At 30.8% G+C, this 20,399-nt stretch overlaps 1 protein-coding gene across 2 annotated transcripts; it reads right to left on the reverse strand.

Moving 5' to 3' along the window:
- Nucleotides 1-7,353: 7,353 nt before the first annotated feature.
- LOC124932057 (probable histone-arginine methyltransferase 1.3) lies at nucleotides 7,354-12,622 on the reverse strand. Of its 2 annotated transcripts, none has more exons than XM_047472660.1 (16): nucleotides 12,245-12,622; nucleotides 12,093-12,155; nucleotides 11,902-12,004; nucleotides 11,689-11,832; nucleotides 11,501-11,604; nucleotides 11,147-11,245; nucleotides 10,978-11,047; nucleotides 10,767-10,863; nucleotides 10,405-10,459; nucleotides 9,878-9,961; nucleotides 9,150-9,227; nucleotides 8,973-9,076; nucleotides 8,719-8,891; nucleotides 8,374-8,528; nucleotides 7,844-7,918; nucleotides 7,354-7,653 (listed from the first exon to the last, which is right to left on the reverse strand). In XM_047472660.1, exons 1-15 carry the CDS (start codon nucleotides 12,431-12,433, stop codon nucleotides 7,853-7,855), a joined length of 1,584 nt encoding a protein of 527 aa, XP_047328616.1. In that variant the 5' UTR covers nucleotides 12,434-12,622; the 3' UTR covers nucleotides 7,354-7,653; nucleotides 7,844-7,852. The 2 variants fall into 2 exon arrangements, with proteins under 2 accessions (XP_047328616.1, XP_047328615.1); XM_047472659.1 differs by having other exon boundaries at nucleotides 7,354-7,670.
- Between the last annotated feature and the right edge of the window lie 7,777 nt (nucleotides 12,623-20,399).

Consider the following 20,399-nt stretch of genomic DNA (forward strand, 5'->3'; position numbering starts at 1 on the left):
AAAAAGCTTAACTTAATAAACTTATTGTGCAGGAACGGTCAGGAATCTCAACCGGTCAAGAATCTCAACCGGTCAAGAGTCAAGCCAGATAGAAGAAGCAAAATCCAAAACCTGAAGATATCCGGTTGAACCGAACAACCGGCTAACCTGATAAGTTGGAATGAAGTATTCAATTCAAATTCAAAGAACAAATCAAACGAGAAGACCATTTAGAGAAAGAAGTCAAGGACATTAAATAAAGAACAATTTACAAATTGGTGTAAACAGACACTTTGGGTATATATGCAGAAGATGACATCAAAGGATCAGACTGTGACATTGCCATATTTATACAATTCTGATGATATGCTGCAGGCTGCAGAAGATTGCCTGAAGAAACAGTTATCATTTTGGTACAAGTCAAATGAGCAATCTCCCAGGTGCAGGCAACTGTCCAACCGACAGTTACCATAATCAAGCAAAGACAAATTAGAGCCGGTCTGGTTCATGCCTTGGAAACCTAAACCGCATTTAATGCTATGCTGAACCTCTGAAGTTATCCGTTGAAGAAATGTGACCGTTGGCACATTTTCACCTATAAAAGGAGAAGCTGAGGAAGCTGAAAAACATACGGAACAACAAGTGAACAAACGCTAAGAAAGAGCAAGAACAAGTTACAAAGTGTTTATCTCTCTAAAATTCAAAGCTTGAGTGTGCTTGTAAAGTGTGTTACAATTTCTGTGAGAATTGTAAGAGTGATTATCGAGCAGTCAATAAGACTTGATCGTGTATTGTGTTTGTGTATTCCTTAGTAAATATCCTTCCCGTGGTTTGAGAAGAAGGGGTGACGTAGAAGTTTTTATCTCCGAACATCCATAAAAACTTGACTTGTGCTTTACCTTCTTCCGGTTCCATATTCTAACCGACTCTCCATATTTTAATCGGTTATATATTCTAACTGACTCCTACTATTTTAATCGCCTCTCTAATTCTCAACCGATATTCTCCAAACCGCATATCTATTCATCTTGTGTGTGTTGATTTAACCTGAAACAAACCACTTCCGCACTTGAACTCGGTTCAAGGGTTTGTGACAGTTTATGTAGTATTGAAACCGGTGTTAATTTCTAACCGGATTAGTGCCAACCGTTGAGTGTTGTAAGAGATTCTACTTTAGCCGGACCCCGGTCCGCCATCGGCGATCTAGATCCTAACAATTGGTATCAGAGTGGTCAGTTTCAATACTCAAGCAACACAAAGCAAGCAAGCATGACTTTCGGGGAGAAACCTCCAATGCTAGAAGAAGACGATTTCGCTAACTGGAAAATATGCATGCATCTGCACCTAGTGACTATGGATGATGAGATGACATTCATTCTGTCTGATGAACCAATAAAGATTGAGAAAGATAGAAAGGAATGGACAGCTGATGATAAAAGGAGAAACAATCTGGATAATCACTGCAAAAGTCACATCTTCAAATCTCTAGACAGAAACACTTTCAGTAAAGTCAGAGAATGCAAAACTGCAAAAAAAGTGTGGGAAAAGTTGATCGAATTGTTTGAAGGTAGTGACCAAATAAAGGAGAACTAGAAAGAGCAGAAGACTCTAATGGCTGCTGAAAGCAAGGGAAAATGGGCTGATAGTGATTCGGACGACTCATCATCCAGCGACAGTGATGATAAAGTTGAAACCTGCTTCACGGCTAAGAAAGAATCTGAGGTATTTGATCTCTCCTTTGATGATTTTACCCGATATGATCTAATTGCTGCACTCAATGACATGGTCATTAAATACATAAAACTGTCAAAATCTCTTAATCAAACTATTTCAAAAAGCAAGTCTAATAGTTCAAGTTGTTCATCTCAAATCAAAGAGGTTGATGTTTCAATAAGTGAGATCTCATCTAAGAATGAGAAGTTCAAGGAAGAAATTACAAGCTGTAATGATATAACTTCAAAGGATGAGATGATTTATGTAAAGCCAACTTCAAGCTGGCTGAAACCTGAAAGAAGGACAACCAGTTTGTATGACAAAGAAAAACTTGACCGAAAATCATCCTTTAAAGTTAAATCATCAGTAGATAGATATACTATACATACACACAACTGGAAGTCCATCAAAATAATCAAAGTATGGATTCCTAAGGGATTAATAAGCCACGGATCCAAAGAAGAATGGGGACCAAATTTTCTATTGTCTATGAATGTAGGTAAATCAAGACAAAAGCTTGGAAGAGACAACATTGCATCCGGACAGCCGGCTGCTGACAGACACATCACATGAAGGGAACAAGCATGAAGTGGCTAACATCCTCACAAAGCCACTTCTCGAGTCTAAGTTTTCTTCCTTAAGAAATATTTTAGAATTGTTAGATTACAAAAATTTTCATACAAAATTCTTCTTCAAATAATGTTCTCCTTAAACCAAACCGTTTTTCTAAAAATCGGCCAAACAAACATAAGATTTTTAAATCGGCCAAACAAAGCCCTGAGATTTTTAAACCGGCCAAACAAACATAAGATTTTTAAACCGGCCAAACAAACATAAGCTTTTTAAACCGGCCAAACAAACATAAGATTTTTAAACCGGCCAAACAAACATAAGCTTTTTAAACCGGCCAAACAAACATAAGATTTTTAAACCAACCAATCAAACATAAGCTTTTTAAACCGGCCAAACATTACAAGTTTTGAATATTTATTCTAAATAATCAAAAAGGGAGATATTGATAGATAAAATTTTTGATAAAATTTTATAAAAAAATTTTCAAAGTCTTTTCCAAAATATTTTTCACAACAACAAACTCTTTAAACGACCACCGGACGCATGGTTTTGAATATTTTAAATTAAATAATAAAAAAGGGAGAAATTGTTAGATAAAATTGACCGGTTAAATAAAAAGCTTAACTTAATAAACTTATTGTGCAGGAACAGTCAGGAATCTCAACCGGTCAAGAATCTCAACCGGTCAAGAGTCAAGCCAGATAGAAGAAGCAAAATCCAAAACCAGAAAATATCCGGTTGAACCGAACAACCGGCTAACCTGATAAGTTGGAATGAAGTATTCAATTCAAATTCAAAAAACAAATCCAACGAGAAGACCATTTATAGAAAGAAGTCAAGGACATTAAATAAAGAACAATTTACAAATTGGTGCAAACAGACACTTTGGGTATATGCAGAAGATGACATCAAAGGATCAGACTGTGACATTGCCATATTTATACAAGTCTTATGATATGTTACAGGCTGCAGAAGATTGCCTGAAGAAACAGTTATCATTTTAGTACAAGTCAAATGAGCAATCTCCCAGGTGCATGCAACTGTCCAACCGACAGTTGCCATAATCAAGCAAAGACAAATCAGAGCCGGTCTGGTCCATGACTTGGAAACCTAAACCGCATTTAATGCTATGTTGAACCTCTGAAGTTATCCGTTGAAGAAATGTGACCATTGGCACATTTTCACCTATAAAAGGAGAAGTTGAGGAAGCTGAAAAACATACGGAACAACAAGTGAACAAACGCAAAGAAAGAGCAAGAACAAGTTACAAAGTGTTTATCTCTCTAAGATTCAAAGCTTGAGTGTGCTACAATTTCTGTGAGAATTGTAAGAGTGATTATCGAGCAGTCAATAAGACTCGATCGTGTATTGTGTTTGTGTATTCTTTAGTGAATATCCTTCCCGTGGTTTGAGAAGAAGGGGTGACGTAGGAGTTTTTATCTCCGAACATCCATAAAAACTTGTCTCGTGCTTTACCTTCTTACGGTTCCATATTCTAACCGACTCTCCATATTTTAACCGGTTCTATATTCTAACTGACTCCTACTATTTTAACCGCCTCTCTAATTCTCAACCGATATTCTCCAAACCGCATCTCTATTCATCTTGTGTGTGTTGATTTAACCTGAAACAAACCACTTCCGCACTTGAACTCGGTTCAAGGGTTTGTAACAGTTTGTGCAGTATTGAAACCGATGTTAATTTCTAACCGGATTAGTACCAACCGTTGAGTGTTGTCAGAGATTCTACTTTAGTCGGACTCCGGTCCGCCATCGGCGATCTAGATCCTAACACTATCCATACTTTTTCTTTTTATTACAACAATTGTATTCAAATAACAATTAATACACAATTAAAAACTTAACCCACCAACTTACTCGTCCCCACTCCCCCTCTTTCTCTACTCAATCAAAAGTCTCTCTTCTCTAAATATTATTCGTGCTCAACATCTTCTTTAAATATATCATCGAGGGGAGTCCGGTTATCTATTATTCTCACTATAAACGACATTGACTCGTGCTCGCATGTTAAGATTGAGTCAAAATCAGTCGATTTCTTGCTCAATTCATGGGTCCTTTAGAGTATGTCAGAGTCTTGGTTACTTAGCCGGATTCGACGCCTAATGGGTTCAACTCGCTTTATTCGTCGGATATAGAAAGTATTTCATCGATGGTGGTTGAATCAGAGATTTTGACTCTGATATTCGTTAAACCGGACACTCCTTCGTCGATGGTGGTTGAATTAAACTTTTTGGGTACTAGACACTGATCGATGCAATGTAGATACGTAGGTCAACTATGGAAATTTTGGCTATTTATTGCCCTACCATTTTGTTGATACCAGAATATGCGCAGGTGATATCTAATTGAAATTATTTATTGTAAAATTTGTGATGACTTAGACATATTTAATAATGAAATATGTGAGATTTTTTGGATGAATTATACATGTTGGGTTGATGAGTTTATGACTGAAATATGTGATAAAAATATTTATATTATCGTTATGTTTACAACTAAAACATACTTAATTATTTGGAAATTTTTTGTACTTGTAAACATACAAAAATTGTCCTACATTCATAAAAATTAAATTACCTTCATTATTAATGTCCTTCATTTACAAAAACTAACTTAGCTTCACAAAAACTGACATTTACCCTCTCTAGGGTGCACCCTCTATCTAATCAATAGTTGTGTATCTCATTTGCTTCCATCAAATAGTTCATTCATTCATTACTAAGTGTAGATCCACTTCTAGGACATGTGGAAGCATTCCTTCCCTAAGTTGTGAATGTTTTTTATTTGTGGGAGCTTGCAGTAGTTATGACCATTTGTTTTGATGATTTGCACCATGCAAGCTTGTAAACTACAACACATTGATTTAGTCAAAAGAGGAACATATAGAAGCATTGTTAAGGAAATGAAGGTTAGTAAATCTTCAGTTGGGAGATGGTTTAAAAAGAAACCGATCAAGGCTCATTCAAATGCAATAAAACCATCATTAACATATGCAAACATGATAAATATAATTAAGTTTAGCCTTGATCATTATCAATTGACTACTCACAAAATGTAATCAAATTCAAAAGCATGGAGAATACCATTCATATCAATAAAAAATGGTTCAATCTTACAAAAACAAATCAGAGATATTATTTGTGTTCAAATGAGCCTGATCCATATAGGAGTTGTTTGAGCAAAATGTTCATAACTAAGGTTATATTCCTTTGTGCATTGGTAAGGCCCATATATGTATCAAATGGTGAGTGTTTATTTTGATTGAAAAATTGGGATTTTCCTTTTTACACATACAGTTCCATTCCAGAAAAAAGAAAGTCAAAGGGCAGTATGTATTTTATAGGTAAAAAGCTTTGGATTCAATTACAAGACATGTCACAAAAGATTGCATGATTAATTAGCTAACATAAATTACACTCTACAAGTTTTTCTTAACTTGTACTCTAATGAATCTTCTAAATAAAACTAAAATTTTATATCTTATTGGTGACATAATTACAGGTTTTACCAACTATAAGGGCTAAGTGACCAAGTGTCTCTAAGGATATCATAATCCAACAAGACAATGTTAGACCCCATATATGGGATGATGATCCAGATTTTAGGGTCGCTGCTAACATTAAAGAATTCAATATTCACATTGTATTAGGTACAAACATCAGCTTACATAATTGATGTTTAGGTGAAACATCATTTAATAAACTATCACATACTACCCTCAATAATGTGTTTCTAAGTTTACATTGAACTTGAAAATTTAAAGGTTATGCGTAAAACATCTTTAAATTAAAAACTATTAATTTATCGATATAATAATATCTCGCTAAATTAATAAAATATTTCGGTCCTCACATTATTAATTTATAGAAGTTTTATAGTAGTTTTAAAATTATTTATTATTTAATAAAATTATTTATCTTATTCTTTCATATCTATAATCTTATAAATATTTAATCGGGGGTAATGAGGTATCCTTCAAAGATAAGATCGGGTATCTGAGAAAACGAAAATGATGATAGATATAGAGATACTCGTCGGAGTTGGATTCGAAATCGAATAATAAAATTAAAATCGAATTCGAAAATAAGAATAAATACTTCACTCCCCACAAATGACCTTAAGTTGTCTAGTTTAGTTAATCAGAATTACATAAAATTGAAGTCTAAGTCAAAAGTTGAACTAGTATAATAGTAAAAACTAAAATCAATATGATTTGAGAGTTTTACCGAACTTGTTGATTAAAATAGCTATACACTTTGAAGAATCTTGATAATAAAGTTATAAATTAAATAAATCTAGAACATATTTTATTTGATTGACAACATTTGAACATTTTAAGACCTTAAGAATTTGGCATTGCCAATATCTTTAATTCAAAATTTGACATCATATCAATTTCTTTATTTTTTATATCATTATTCTCGATGTTATTAGTATATTATTATGTCTTCAGATCATTTCACTTAAAATACAAATAAATAATCATACTGTGATTTAGTTAAACAAATATAGATCACAAAAACAGAAATTCTCTCTATACCTATTTAAAACTAGAGTTTTCTTTAATTTACACCACTTTTTCAAGATTTCAGTAAAGAAAAACATTACTAATACAATTGTGATGAAAGATCCATTTATTTGAAGTTGTTAATAATTATCTATATGATGAAAGATTCAATTTATTTGAAGTTAATATTGTGACCAATTTTGTGATATAAAATCATTTTACTAAAAAAAAAAGGGTGTTACATTTACATTAAAGAATTAGTTCTATCAACAAATTTAATTATTTTCATATTCTTCTTAAATTGATTTTTAATCAAGATTTTTTTTTTAAAATTTAAAAATCTAATTTTACCCCAAAACCAAATAATATAAAAAATTTGATATTCAAGAAGTATTCAAATTCAAAACTTGAAAATTCAATCAAATTTGACTTGAGATTGAAAGTGAAGTCGAACTCAAGTTCTATTCAAATTTGATAAATATGGCAGATTATAAGGATATTAGATTCCCCCACATAAATGATGCTAACTTTCAACATTTTAAGAATTAAAAAGTAAACAAATTCAAACCAAATGGCTTTCATTTAAGATAAAATTGAAACTACCTTGAATCAAATCATTCATGAATTTCAATATGGTAACCACCACAATTCAAACTACATGCAGCAAGAGAATAGTTGTCAATCAATACTAGCAATTCCAGGAAGAACAACAAAATTGAATAAAACGAGAGAAAAGAATTGATTTTTTTTTCTTTAAAACCCGATACTCAAATACCAAAATCATCAATCGTGCACGTCTCTTCAAGTAGTCGTGTTATTCCTTCTCCAATGGAATTACCTTCCAAGTTTTAGCTTGTGAGCCTAGCAAAATTGTAGTTCTGCATTATGCCATCAGCAGTTTGAGAATTAACTTATACTAGTGAATCACAAAACCCATCAATAGGCCAAAGGAGAGACTCAAACTACTGTAAATACTGCTGCCAGATGATAAATCCTCTGTTTGAATTCGTTTTCGCAAAAGAAACAGTCAATACATTTTCCCAAAGCTTACCAGCTTGGATCAATTTGGTGTTAGTTGCTGCATCAAATTAGAAGCATCATCATCCTCAGATTGTATTTGAATATCCTGCCCAGTAGAAGAAGAAATTACAAGCCAAGTAAGAAATAAACATCTCAAAGCCTATTTGGAACACTTTTTGTTTCAGGATCTAAACTAAATCCATATCTAGAGGAGAAACCGCTAACAAATTTCTATATCTTTGTCCAACAAAGGTCTTGTTCGGATTGGATTATTTGAATAACCCGCCATCTTTTCATCCATCCTCTCATCAATCACATCATTCAAATCATCAACCGGAAATACCAAAATACCCTTCTAATTCTTTTTGTAAAAAATTGTTTTTCATTTTTTACTCAAATAACCCACTTTTCTATAACCTCAACTGAACAAGGCCTAAGTTTTGTTTCCAAACGTGACCAAAAACAACCATGCGAGACATCTAACAAAGTAGAAGAAAACAAGTGTTTTCAAATGGGGCATTATAGTTATGCGACGTTTTCACAACAGGACGAAAAAAATACCTGCATATTATTCATTAGAGGATATGATTGGTTGTCCTGAGACAAAGGATAGGCTTGAGGCTGAGACATGCGATAATAAGGCTCTTTCAGATCAAATTTACAAGATGAGGTTTGCAGAATTCCTCCTTTACTTGCACCAGGACCCCACATTTTGGCTACAAAATTAAAATAGACACCATCAAAAGAATGAACAAGCTTTTATATATAAACACAATTGAAAAAGGGCCAATAAATTTCTGCTTTTTTTACTTTCCTGTTTTTGTGTTCTTACTTGTGTAACCCATCCTTTTACAAATTTATAAAAAAGTTGATATTTTCTCAAAACAAATGTGGAAAAGGGCCAACCTGACATTGTTAGATTGATAGTATAACTTTGAGCATTGTGGGCAATCAAATGAAGCCGACCAGTAATTTCTTGACCGGGCATTACATAAAATGGCTGAGAGAGGACACATCGTAGTTGATACCAATGGGTAGTTGGTGCACCAGGAGCTGTGGTCAGCCATCTTGGAACAGTACTGTGTAGTAAAAGAAGCTCAGAATGATTTGTGGTAAATAACAAATGTGGAAAAGGAAAGAGAATTGACTGCGTCAATCACCTTCCGTTAAATAGAACATCGAACCAACAAGCCAACCCGTGAATTCTAGCTCCCACGGAGGCTATGAATTTCAATGGGACGTCGATTTCGTATAACGATTCTTCCTGGAATCATGAAACTAGAGACTTAGACAAGACATTGAGTAAAGTTAGATTAACTTGATCGATTTACGTTTACCTTTATTGAAGCGAAATCAATAACATGGGTCATGGAAGGAGCAACCAAAAGTCTTGGATCAAAAGCATCAACTACAGGCTGCAGCATATATAATAAACCATTCAAATTTAAGAGGAAAAAAAAGGTAACACTCAAGAAAAGGAAGCGTTAGTAACGCAATTATTTACAAGTCGAAAATGAAAGCAATATATTGAGTTATTTCGTGGCATGACTTGTATTGAATGTTTTTTGTTTGGATGGTTCACCGTAGGTGGCTTGGGATGAATATGGATTAATGTACTTGTTTTATTTTTTCAAAAAGAATATGAAATCAATAGAAAAAGGAACAAGAATAATTGACTATAGAGACCATTAAAATTAACATCAGGTGGAAATTTATCTAAACTCAAACTATAGAACTTCACTAATAAATTAAGAAATTCCTCCTAAAGAGATGTGAATGTAATCTTAAAAGCATCCACTTTGAAACACTAATAAACTTAGGATCTTCAAGTGGCATTCCTTCTATAGGAAATAATCACTTTTGCACATCCCAATTTACAATTTGATTCAATTATCGTTCAAACAGTCTGAGATATTGAAATTTTTGGGTTTTCATTGATCGTAATGGAAAGTTAACTAAGGAATTATACAATCTAATAGTACTACTTTAACAGATCACATTTCCTTGTGTTAACATTATGAATAGCATAATGCAATTTTCACATGCATATCAGATCGAGATGAACCTGTGAGAAGTATCCTTCAAATGCAGATCCATACAAGGGTGTCAGATCAACTCCATAATAATTTTGTTGCTGCCAAAAAAGGGCCTGCATAAAAAAGGCAAAAGCTTATTGACAAATATTTTATTTGGAAACACATTATTTGGGTCATATTTCTCATCTTGGTGTGGATCATATTTAGAAATATGATGCAAGTCTGACAAATTTAAAAATTCATTGGTGGAATCCGGATTCTAAAACAAGGGTGTTTTCAAATGGGTCCATATTGTGCAATAAAGGTCATACTTCATGCCGTTAAGATCACTGGTCAAAATATGAATGAATATTTTCAAAACTCAGAATCAAAGACATGACAACATGTAGATTAGTGCAATGGTATGCAACAATGTGCTTTTTCATTTCAGAAGCGAACTATATAACACATAAAAGCTCATGTTTTTATGTTTGTAAAAATTAGAACAAAAGAATCAGCTACATAAGACTTACTATTCATAATTGACAAAGTTTTTCACAATCATAAATCAGCGTACCTTATTTGCAACTTCAATAAACAAATACTCATCGCTGAAGGGTGCCATATGAATTCTACAATACCAAGTAAATATAAATCTTCAGAATAGTAGCAAATAAAAGATAAATATAGTATCTCAAGAAACAGCCCACAAAGAGGAGTCCCAAAAAAATTAGTAAAGAATCACAAAGGCCCAAGGCAAAGAATTGCATTATAAAAAGTTAATATCTCCAGAAAAGGAATCACAAGCTTCGTAGGAAACAAAATGCAAGATAATAATTAACAAACATGAGCTAATGTAGTAAATATATATATTTTTTAAAAAAATGAAAAAATAAACAAGGTGTCAAAGAAAACAAAGGTATATCCTAAAATAATCACCTTCCAATTGAAGGGAACATTTTCCCATTGGGATTAAGAAACCGATCCCTTGCAATGACATAAGTCTCTAGCATTCTTTCATTGACCAATAAAGTGCCTGCATTAAATAACTCAAACAACCAATAAGTGATACTAGGATTCTAACAATTAACAATGCCTAAGCACTCTTATGTTCTTTGACACTATAACAGAATATATTCAATAAGCTCACCCATTGGTTCGGAGATCAAAATATCTGCCTTTTCTGGCAATGTTACTTCTTCAACTTTACCCTTCACTACCTATATCAATATAGACGAGCCCATACTAAATACAATTAGACAAACTTGTTTGAATATCCACATCTATACTTTCGAATATATTATAAATCAGATTTTCACCGTAATTCGTTCAGCCAAGGATGGGTTCCCCGCAATAAGCTTTTGTGCATATTCTGCCATCTCAGATGCTTCCACAGCATAAACATGCTTTGCACCCGCCTAACCAATAGAATGAAAAAAGAGAATTGGACAAGGAGATTTAGAGTTAAGGATATAATATTCAAATTACTTGGTATATCCATTTATTTAACTTAAGTCTTATCAGGTTGTTGCTATTCTGCACAAGTGATAAGATTTTGTAATACCATAGTGTTTGTTACATTGTCTGAGCATTTCATTTCTTAATGTATAAATGAATAACTCTTATCAAACAAAATATAATCAAGATATAGCACTAAGAAGAGAGTAAAAGACCTGAGCAGCGAATAGAGATAGTATACCACTTCCTGCACCCACATCCACAACAACACGGCCTACAAAATCTTCACGGTTTTCAATGACTGCAGCATAATATGTCCCTGTACAGACAACAAATCATTCAATTATTTAGTATGTTACTCATAGCTCCTTATGAATATCGATTACAAGATGAAGCTACAAACCTGTTCTCACATAGTCTTGTAACATGTTCTGCTGATGTAGCAGCTGTCCATAGTAATGGAAATACATTTTAGAAGAAGATGTTTCTATTTTGGAGTCAAACTTGTTTTTAGCATCTTGTAAAGGACCATTTGGTATATGTGTTTCTGTAAGGAAAGTGTTCACATGTTAATTGAGCTGAAGGAAATTTCCAATGAAATTGAACTAAATGGTACCTAGAGAAACCGCCATCTTCTTCCATCGATCAAATGCAGAATGGAAAGCATCACTCTCTTCTTCCTTCTCAAATTGAATAAGCAAACCAGTCGAATATGCATTCTTGTTCAAGAAAATTGAAATGTTATCAAGTATATTCAACTTCCATATAAATAACTAGAGCAAGAAGTAAGATAAATTATATACTTACCTTTTTCCCCTCTTCAGAACCTTCAGATAAACATAGGGATCGAATGGGGCTTAACTTCAAAATCTAGAAATACAAAATGATCAGTAAAACACATGTTAATTCATCTACACTATTCTGATTCACTAAAGGGTTAACAAAAACAAAAGAAATACCTGAGAAGTTTGAAGATCAACTTGGACACAATCACTGGACTCCGACAGCTGATGAAACCGAAGCTGCGCAGCTCCAGAATCGGAACTAAAACGAGCTACAGGAGAGGAAGAAACCTCTGAAGAAGATGATAGAGACGAGATAGAAGCTATAACGAATTCTTCTTGCTTCTGTCCTTCTGGGTACTCCATTATTGGTCACTTGAAGAACAGAGAATCACTGAATGACCAATCAACATATACCAGCAGACCTCAATAGGGTTTCTGAATTAGAAACAGGAGAGAGAAAGAGAGTGAAATTAGGGTTTCTGTTTCAAGAAGAGTGACCACCGACTGGAGATTGGTTTCGTCTTCTCTCCATTTAAAGCTTCGACCTTTTTTTTTTTTTGGTGAAACTTGAAACTAGTTAGTAGGTTAGGGCTTCCTTCTTTGCCTCAAATACTCTAATAAAAAATAATAATAATAATAATAATAATAATAATAATAATTTTTCATTTCAAGAAGTTTAATCAAATAATTTATAGTTCATATTTTTCTAAAAGAATATTCAAAATTTTATAATATTTTAAAAATGTACATATATTATATTGTTATATAATAGATCATTCACAAATGTCAGTTCAATTTCCATTATTTCAGCTGGGCCAATCTCGGATTTGACATTGATTTTTATTTGTTGTCTTTTATTTTGTTTTTTTTTTATGACAATTGTTTTTTTAGATTTGATGTTTTTGTTTGCTATGCTATATTAAATTTGGCTTTATATATATATATATATATATATATATATATATATATATATATATATATTTGAAAGTTGTTTATATAATTGTTTTTTATATTAAAAAATAAAAATTAATTTGATAAGTACATTTTCCCTTGTCTACCAAAATTTCCAATTAACGGGTCACTTTTGACTTTAATTTTGAGATGAACCATGAAACATAAGAGATTTTGGATGCGAGAAACAAGACATAATGAAAAATTATTGATGTTGTTCAATGAAGATGTTTAAGTTAATAAGGTTGTAGAAGAGAATGTTGACAATGATCAAGTTGAAAACAAATGATTGGAGAGCTAAAATTTCAAAATATGAGCAATAAGGGTAATTCAAATTAATGTTGAGTTAATTTTATTTTTTAACCTAGTTCATGTAGTTATTGTCCTCTTCTTACTTGATCATATTTATGTTATCATTTTCACGTTTGTTTGAATGTTTTAATGCTCAATAATATTATATTTCTATTGAATTTGTAATAACTCTATAACTTAATTTGTTATTTATTTTTGTGATTCTCTTTGAATAAATAATTCGTTTTTAGTAAATTAGGATAGTTCATGTGTTAAAAATTATGTATAAAAAATTAAAAGTTACTCATCCAATTTTTTATTATTATTTAAATGAACGATGAGATATTGTGTTAGCTTTTTATTCATTCTAAAAGAACCCTTGTTTAATTATAATGATTTAAATGAGAATTTGAATATTAAGTATAACAAACACATTAGGTGAGGCTCTATAAAAGAAAATAAAAAATAAAAAAAAGTTCTTTGTCACTATTAATATAGTATATGGCACTTTGTACTTTCTCCCACCACTACCAATGAATTTTGGGGGACCAATTTAGCTAGCTTTCAATAAAGAAGTTGGCTTTAATTTGGAATTGACCTACTTTATAACAAAAACCTATTAAATAATAACTTTTTCCTATCAAAATCAATACATATATTATCTTCATTGCTACAAGAAGACTTGATCACATGTTAACCCTTTGTTTGTGTCCATTATCAAATATAGAATATATAGAATAATTTTACTTTTACTCACATATATATTTATGTCATTTAAGATTTAAATGGGATTCTTAGATAAGAAACAGAAAAATTAATGAGATATCAAAGTAGAAGATAAAAGATGTTTACATTTTCATTCTATCTATAATAAAAACACTTGCTATTTTATATACTTTTATTTCACTTCTTTTACAATCATGTCACTATTAGAAATTCAAGCACAATTTTATTTAGAGAACATAAAGCTTACAAGAATAGATCGATCGAGTTTAAATATAAAAAAAATTACATCTTACTCTCAAAATTTTCATTGTTAGTATGGAGGAAGTAAAGTGATTACTTACAAATAGAAGTATGGAAAGCATTTTGATGCTCCCATAACTTTTACAAAGTTTAAATTGATACTTTTCTTTTTCAAAATCAGATTTTATTTTGAGTAAAAGCTAACATATGCATCACTTTAATCAAAGTATTTGTAGTAAAAAGTCAAATATATTTTAAGCTTTTAGTTCAATTCATTATTATTATTATTATTATTATTACTTCAACTTGTAGAAGTTTAATAATAATATTTAAGATGGTAAATAAGAAACTACTCGTGACACCTTTTTTAAAGCGTTTGGTTCTTTTGGTAATACCAAAAAATGCGTTATAATCGTGAAATTCGAATTTCATTTTTAAGAATGTCAAATGGATTAATAAGTCAAGAGATAGACTCAAATTGAACTCATCTCTTAGACTATCGTCCAATACCTGTTTTGTTTTTTCTTTTATGAGCCGCCCTAAAAAACTAGTAAAGAAAATTGAGATTTTGTTATTTTTGGTTAGGTGATTAGTTACCTGTCAAAAGATGTGTCAGTGCTAATGTCTCAAATGTCTTTTCTAAAATGAATTGTCTACTTGGATATTTTTTAAAATGTGATGTTTACACTTTTTTTCATAAAAACTTTTTCATCCATCCTAATAACATCAACATATCAACATGTGTTCCTTGTCTAATCTAGAATTTAGGGAATCAATTCTCACTCTATTCATATGCATTCTTTTTAAGTTATGTCATTTGAATATGTAAAAAAATGACATTCAAATAGACAACATACATGTAAGATGGTAGGGCAAAATGGACCAAACTTAAAAGTATTTCAAAAATTCAAGTTAGCACGTCAAAAGTTAAAATGCGAACAATTTGTTAAAATAGTTTCCTTGGAGATTTAGAATAAGTTGACACTTTTCTACATTCATCATTCAACCTCTAGCAGTTGGCCGGAGTTTGTCGATGTAATGAAGAGGATAATCGTCAAAACGTGTTTCGGTGAATCAGAACTCACAACTGATTGCAACATGTTCTAAATCCTTCCCTAACAACATATTCGAATCATTAAATCGACCTCAAGCTAGTCATTTATCGTGATTCTCAAAAAATTCAAGAGTTGAACATTTTTTAAATTTTCTTTAAGTTCGTTCGATTACTAAAAAACAATAGGCTTTAATCGATTTTTACACTCTAAAATGGTGTTAAATCATCTTCGGTCAACTGACGCTCCCATATATATACAGATATATATATATATATTTTATTTATGCCAATTTAGTTTATTTTAAAATAATTCAGAATTTATTTAATTTGGAATAAGTTGATACGACGTTATTTTCAAATTAATTATTTATTTTAATATAACGTCGTGAAATAAACCTGTATATTTATTCGGAAGGTTAAAAATTTAATATAAACAACTAATTTCAGTTATGTATGTTTCTCTTTATATAATAGGAATTGAAGCTAAAAAATAATTAAAAGATTATCTTTAAGTTATGAATATTTATATATTTTTACTTTAAAAAATATTTAAAAATTAAAAAATAAATTATAAGATTTAATTTATGAAATATAAGAAATTCACCCAATTTATATATAATAATAATAATAATAATAATGTTTAATTTAAATTTGTTTGATGTGCGGGATCGAGAGTTGTGGTTAATTTGAATATAAATATATATGAGAGTAAATGAATAATTGAGTCGGATCGTGGGTTGACCTGTCTATTAACTTGAAACAGTTAAAAATATTATACGTATGTTTCGAACTTGCAACATAATAAAACAAGTAACTCTTTAACTAACTAAGCTAATAAACTTTATATTTTAAATTCTACACAAAATTTGATAAACGCGCGACTTTCATAATAATATAATATATCTATATATATATAATAATGTTTAATTTGAATTTGCTTGGTTTGTTGGGCAAGAACTGTGGTTAATTTGAATATATGTGAGAGTAAATGGATACTTGGGATCGGATCGTGAGTTGACCCGCCCATAAATTTGAAACGGTTAAAAATAAAATAAAAAATGCTATAAGTATATTTCGAACTTAGAACCTAACAAAAACAAGTAAAATTCTTCAATCAACTAAACTAATAAAATTTTATATTTTAAATTCGACATAAAATATGATGAATACGCACAATATTTATAACAATATATATATATATATATATAATCTATATTTATAATAATCTCTATCATCATTAATTTTATATAAATATTTTATTCTTTTATTATATATATATATAAAAATAAAATCTTAACCTAATCAGAATATTATATATGTATAAACTAAAAATATAAAAAATATAAAACACAAAAAATTATTTAGTATTATATTATTTTGTACGAGTATACAAAATTAATATCATATATATATATATATAGTTATTCAAAATGTAACTTACAAAAATATATATATACATACACAAAATTATAAAATTATTTTAACAATCATTAGTGGTCAAGCAGTTGAAGGGTTAACATTTCATACTTAAGACAAGTGTTCGAATCCCTCTAAAAGTAATTATTATATGTGGGTGCGCGAATATTGGTAGATGAAGCGGTAGCGATAATGTCGGCTTGAGAAATGCAAATATTGAAGAGAAAACATAAGAGTCAGTCCACAGAGGGATGAGTAAAGCAAACATAAGTGAGAAAAAATAAAGGTTCATCCATAAGAGCCTAAGTTAATGCCGAAAAGTGTAATCGAATGTTGAAAATGTTGGCCTTGAGTAAAAGAAACATTGGGGAGAAAACTTAAGGATTTGTCAAAGGAGGGTAATTTAGGTCCTAAGATTATGCCGAAATGTGTAATCGAATGTTTAAGAATGCACCCTTAAAGACCGCAAAGTTCTTTCAGAGATTGTGAGCCAAAGCCAAAAGAGATAGTCAAATGCATAAGTATGATGGTAATTGAAAATGGTTAGGATTAATAATTCATCGTTGAAAAATAATTTAGATGATATATATATGGGTGCAAAATAAATTTATAATTCATTTTTTTAGTATTAAAATTATTAATTATTTATATATATTTATAAAAATCCATAAAATATAATAAATATTTGTTATTTTAATTTATAATGTTCATATATATATATATAAATTAGAAAAAAAAATTTAAAAATATATTTAACTAAATATGTTAAGATCAAATTATTATTTTGATTTATTTATTATTATAAAAAAAACTAAATTGTAACCCCGAAAAAATCCTTAAGTTTTGTTTCCGAAGAAAAGCTTGATATTCGAAAACTTCAACCTCGGTTTACGTGTCATTAATGTTTTTAAAATATAATATTATTTTAAAAGATTTTGATAATTCTGACATCTTTTTTAATTAATTATGAAAATAATTAATTTTTGTTCAAATTTGAATAATCCAAGGATTTGCGTTTAATCAAATGACAATTTGATTTTTTAGAAATTCGTTGTTTAAATTAATTTAAAGAAGATTATTTATTTAAAACAGAGTCGCCAATTGATTTTTGAAAATCAATAAAAGTTGTGTACGTGTACAAATGTATTGCTAGAGTTTCTTTTAGTTCTTAGTTTGATGATACTCGGAAAAGGGCTTTTGCGCTTCATCCTCCGTATCCGTTTTGAAAATGATCTCTAATTATAAATTTGGCTTTTGAGAATTGGTTATATAAAATTTTATTTTAACAAATTATTCTTCCGGTCTTAATATGCATAAGGTTTGTGCGTTTTTTAAAAACTGTAAAAACAATTATTTAAATACTAATACTTGTTACTGATCAAATTTTTTATTTTGGAAATATCAAAAATATTTTGAATTTTTTTTTTTTTAGGAACTTTTAAAAAAATGATTTGAGATTCCAAAATTCCAAAATTAATTTTTGATTTTGAAAATGGGAACCAAAGAAGCTTTAGGACCGGGGTCCTAAGCCTTTGGTTCGTTTTCATCGGTCAGGGTTCAAGACCCTCTGTCGGAACCATCGATCCGAGCTAAAAAGCCTAAGTCGAGGTGCTAAGGACTCTCGGTCATTGGCTGGGATTATCGGTCGGGGTGTAAAAACCACTGATCCTAGGTTAGCCTTTGGCTAACTCTATTGGTCATAGGTTTGAGAATTCTCGGTCGGGGTCGAGATTCATTGGTCATATGTCTGACCTCTTGGTCATAGCTGAAGAACATCTGTTGGACCTCTCGGTCCTGGCTAAAACCTCGGTCGGACCTCTCGGTCCTAGGTCGAATATCTCGGTCCTCAAGAACATCAAAATTGTAGGTTTTGTAATTTTGATGGAGACTTGGATTATTCGATCCAAGGGCCTAGGTAACTTCACAAAATTCCAAGGAACATTTAGAATATCACCCCATGGTATCAATTGACCTGGGCAATGATCAATTTGTTCAATACATTTTGTAGCCAAAAATGATTTTTGGTTTTAAAACTGTTTTGAAGTGTAAGAAGCCAGTCAATAGTTTCCTTATACTCCATATATTTGATTGGTATCAAAACAACACTGGCTATTCATTTGGACTAATTCAAGAACTCAAAATTTTCAATTATTTTTATTTTTTTTTTATTTTGATCAAACATGATTCAAACAATTTCACAATATCATTACAATCATGTTAGAAAACTTTCTGGGCAGCTGTTCTTGAGGATTAATTAAACAATAGAAAACCCAATTTTTTGATTTTCCAAATTCAAATTTGATTTTTCTTTTTAAGATTGATTCATCAATTTTAACTTTCACAACAATCTTATAAATGATCATTAGATCAATTTTTAATAAAAAAATCCAATAATTAGACAACATACAAGCTTAAGAAAACTGAAATATAAAAATTTCAAATTAAAACTTGAAGTATGAATTAAAGAGTGATCAAAAATATTCCAAGTACTTGAGAACACTTCTTAAACCTTAAAGAAATTTTAGAGATGCTCAAATCAAAGCTTTAAGGTCTTACAAGGATTTTCGAAAAATCCAGAAGCTTGGAGCTTCATTGACAAATTTTCTATAATTCGCAATTTGAGGTTAGCGACTTGATCTATTTATAGCTTTCCTAAGTTGGTTGGATGACTCAAGTGGATTGAATAAGCCAATATTCAATTATGGTATTTTGGTTGTTCTTCATCCTACTTGTCGAAATAAGGATGAATCATCCCTATTGATGTAGGAAAAATGATCACCGTGGTAGGATGATCATTTCAGCTTTCAAATTAGCCTAAATAGTGGACTAACGACTAAGTTCTACTTTTGTAAAATCCAAGGATGTGACTTCATCATTATCCCTCCGGCGTCGCGACGAAGAAGACGTAGTGGCCAAAACGATGTCGTTTCGAGCGTGTTTGGCGATCGTAGGGCGTTCCGTCAACGGTCCGTCAAGCGTCGTTGGCATTTGGGCGTTCTGTCTACGTCTCGGCTAACGGGCGTTAGTCGATCTGGTGAAGCACATGTGCACACTTCTTTGGTTACAACCGGGTACGCGAGCGCGTATGAAGCGTTGGATGAAAATCCAGCATTGATTCAATGGGCGCGGTCTCGACTATAGCTTTTCTCTAGGATTTCGGCTACACCCGATTACAATTTTATTTTTATTTTAAAACCTTAAAGGTTTGTTTGAAATTGATTTTTCTTTCACCCTTTTGACTTTAATTTTGATATTTTTAATACACAAAATATTAAAATAAATATGACAATTATTTTGTCATTTTTTTACCTCATTTCATCATAAATTATTTATTATAATCTTTTAATTTTTCTAAAATTATTTTAAGATAAAATGAGTACACAATTTATTTCAAATAATTTTATTTTTATTTTTGCCATTTCCTTAATTAATTAGATTTTAATCATCGTAATAATTAATCTAATTTATTGTTTTAATTAGGTTTTGGTATTGAGCTAATTTTTTTGATTTTATTAATTTGATAATAAATCAAAATAATTATTTTAATTTTATTAATTTGATAAGTAGATTTTGAGTGTTTTAAAAAAATAAGATATTATATATACTTAATATAATATTTTAGAATTGACTAAAAATTTTAAAAGAAAAATA

The sequence above is a fragment of the Impatiens glandulifera genome, chromosome 3 (genome assembly GCF_907164915.1).
Source record: "Impatiens glandulifera chromosome 3, dImpGla2.1, whole genome shotgun sequence".
NCBI lineage: Eukaryota > Viridiplantae > Streptophyta > Magnoliopsida > Ericales > Balsaminaceae > Impatiens > Impatiens glandulifera.

What these genes read in the sequence shown, in the direction of transcription:
- LOC124932057 (XM_047472660.1), bottom strand. Translation starts at nt 12,433, where the DNA reads ATGGAGTACCCAGAAGGACAGAAGCAAGAAGAATTCGTTATAGCTTCT. An exon ending in ATGTTCCCTTCAATTGGAAG is followed by an intron (nt 10,460 to 10,766) that starts GTGATTATTTTA and finishes TTGGTATTGTAG; the next exon opens with AATTCATATGGCACCCTTCA. An exon ending in CTCTAATGAATAATATGCAG is followed by an intron (nt 7,919 to 8,373) that starts GTATTTTTTTCG and finishes TCTACTGGGCAG; the next exon opens with GATATTCAAATACAATCTGA.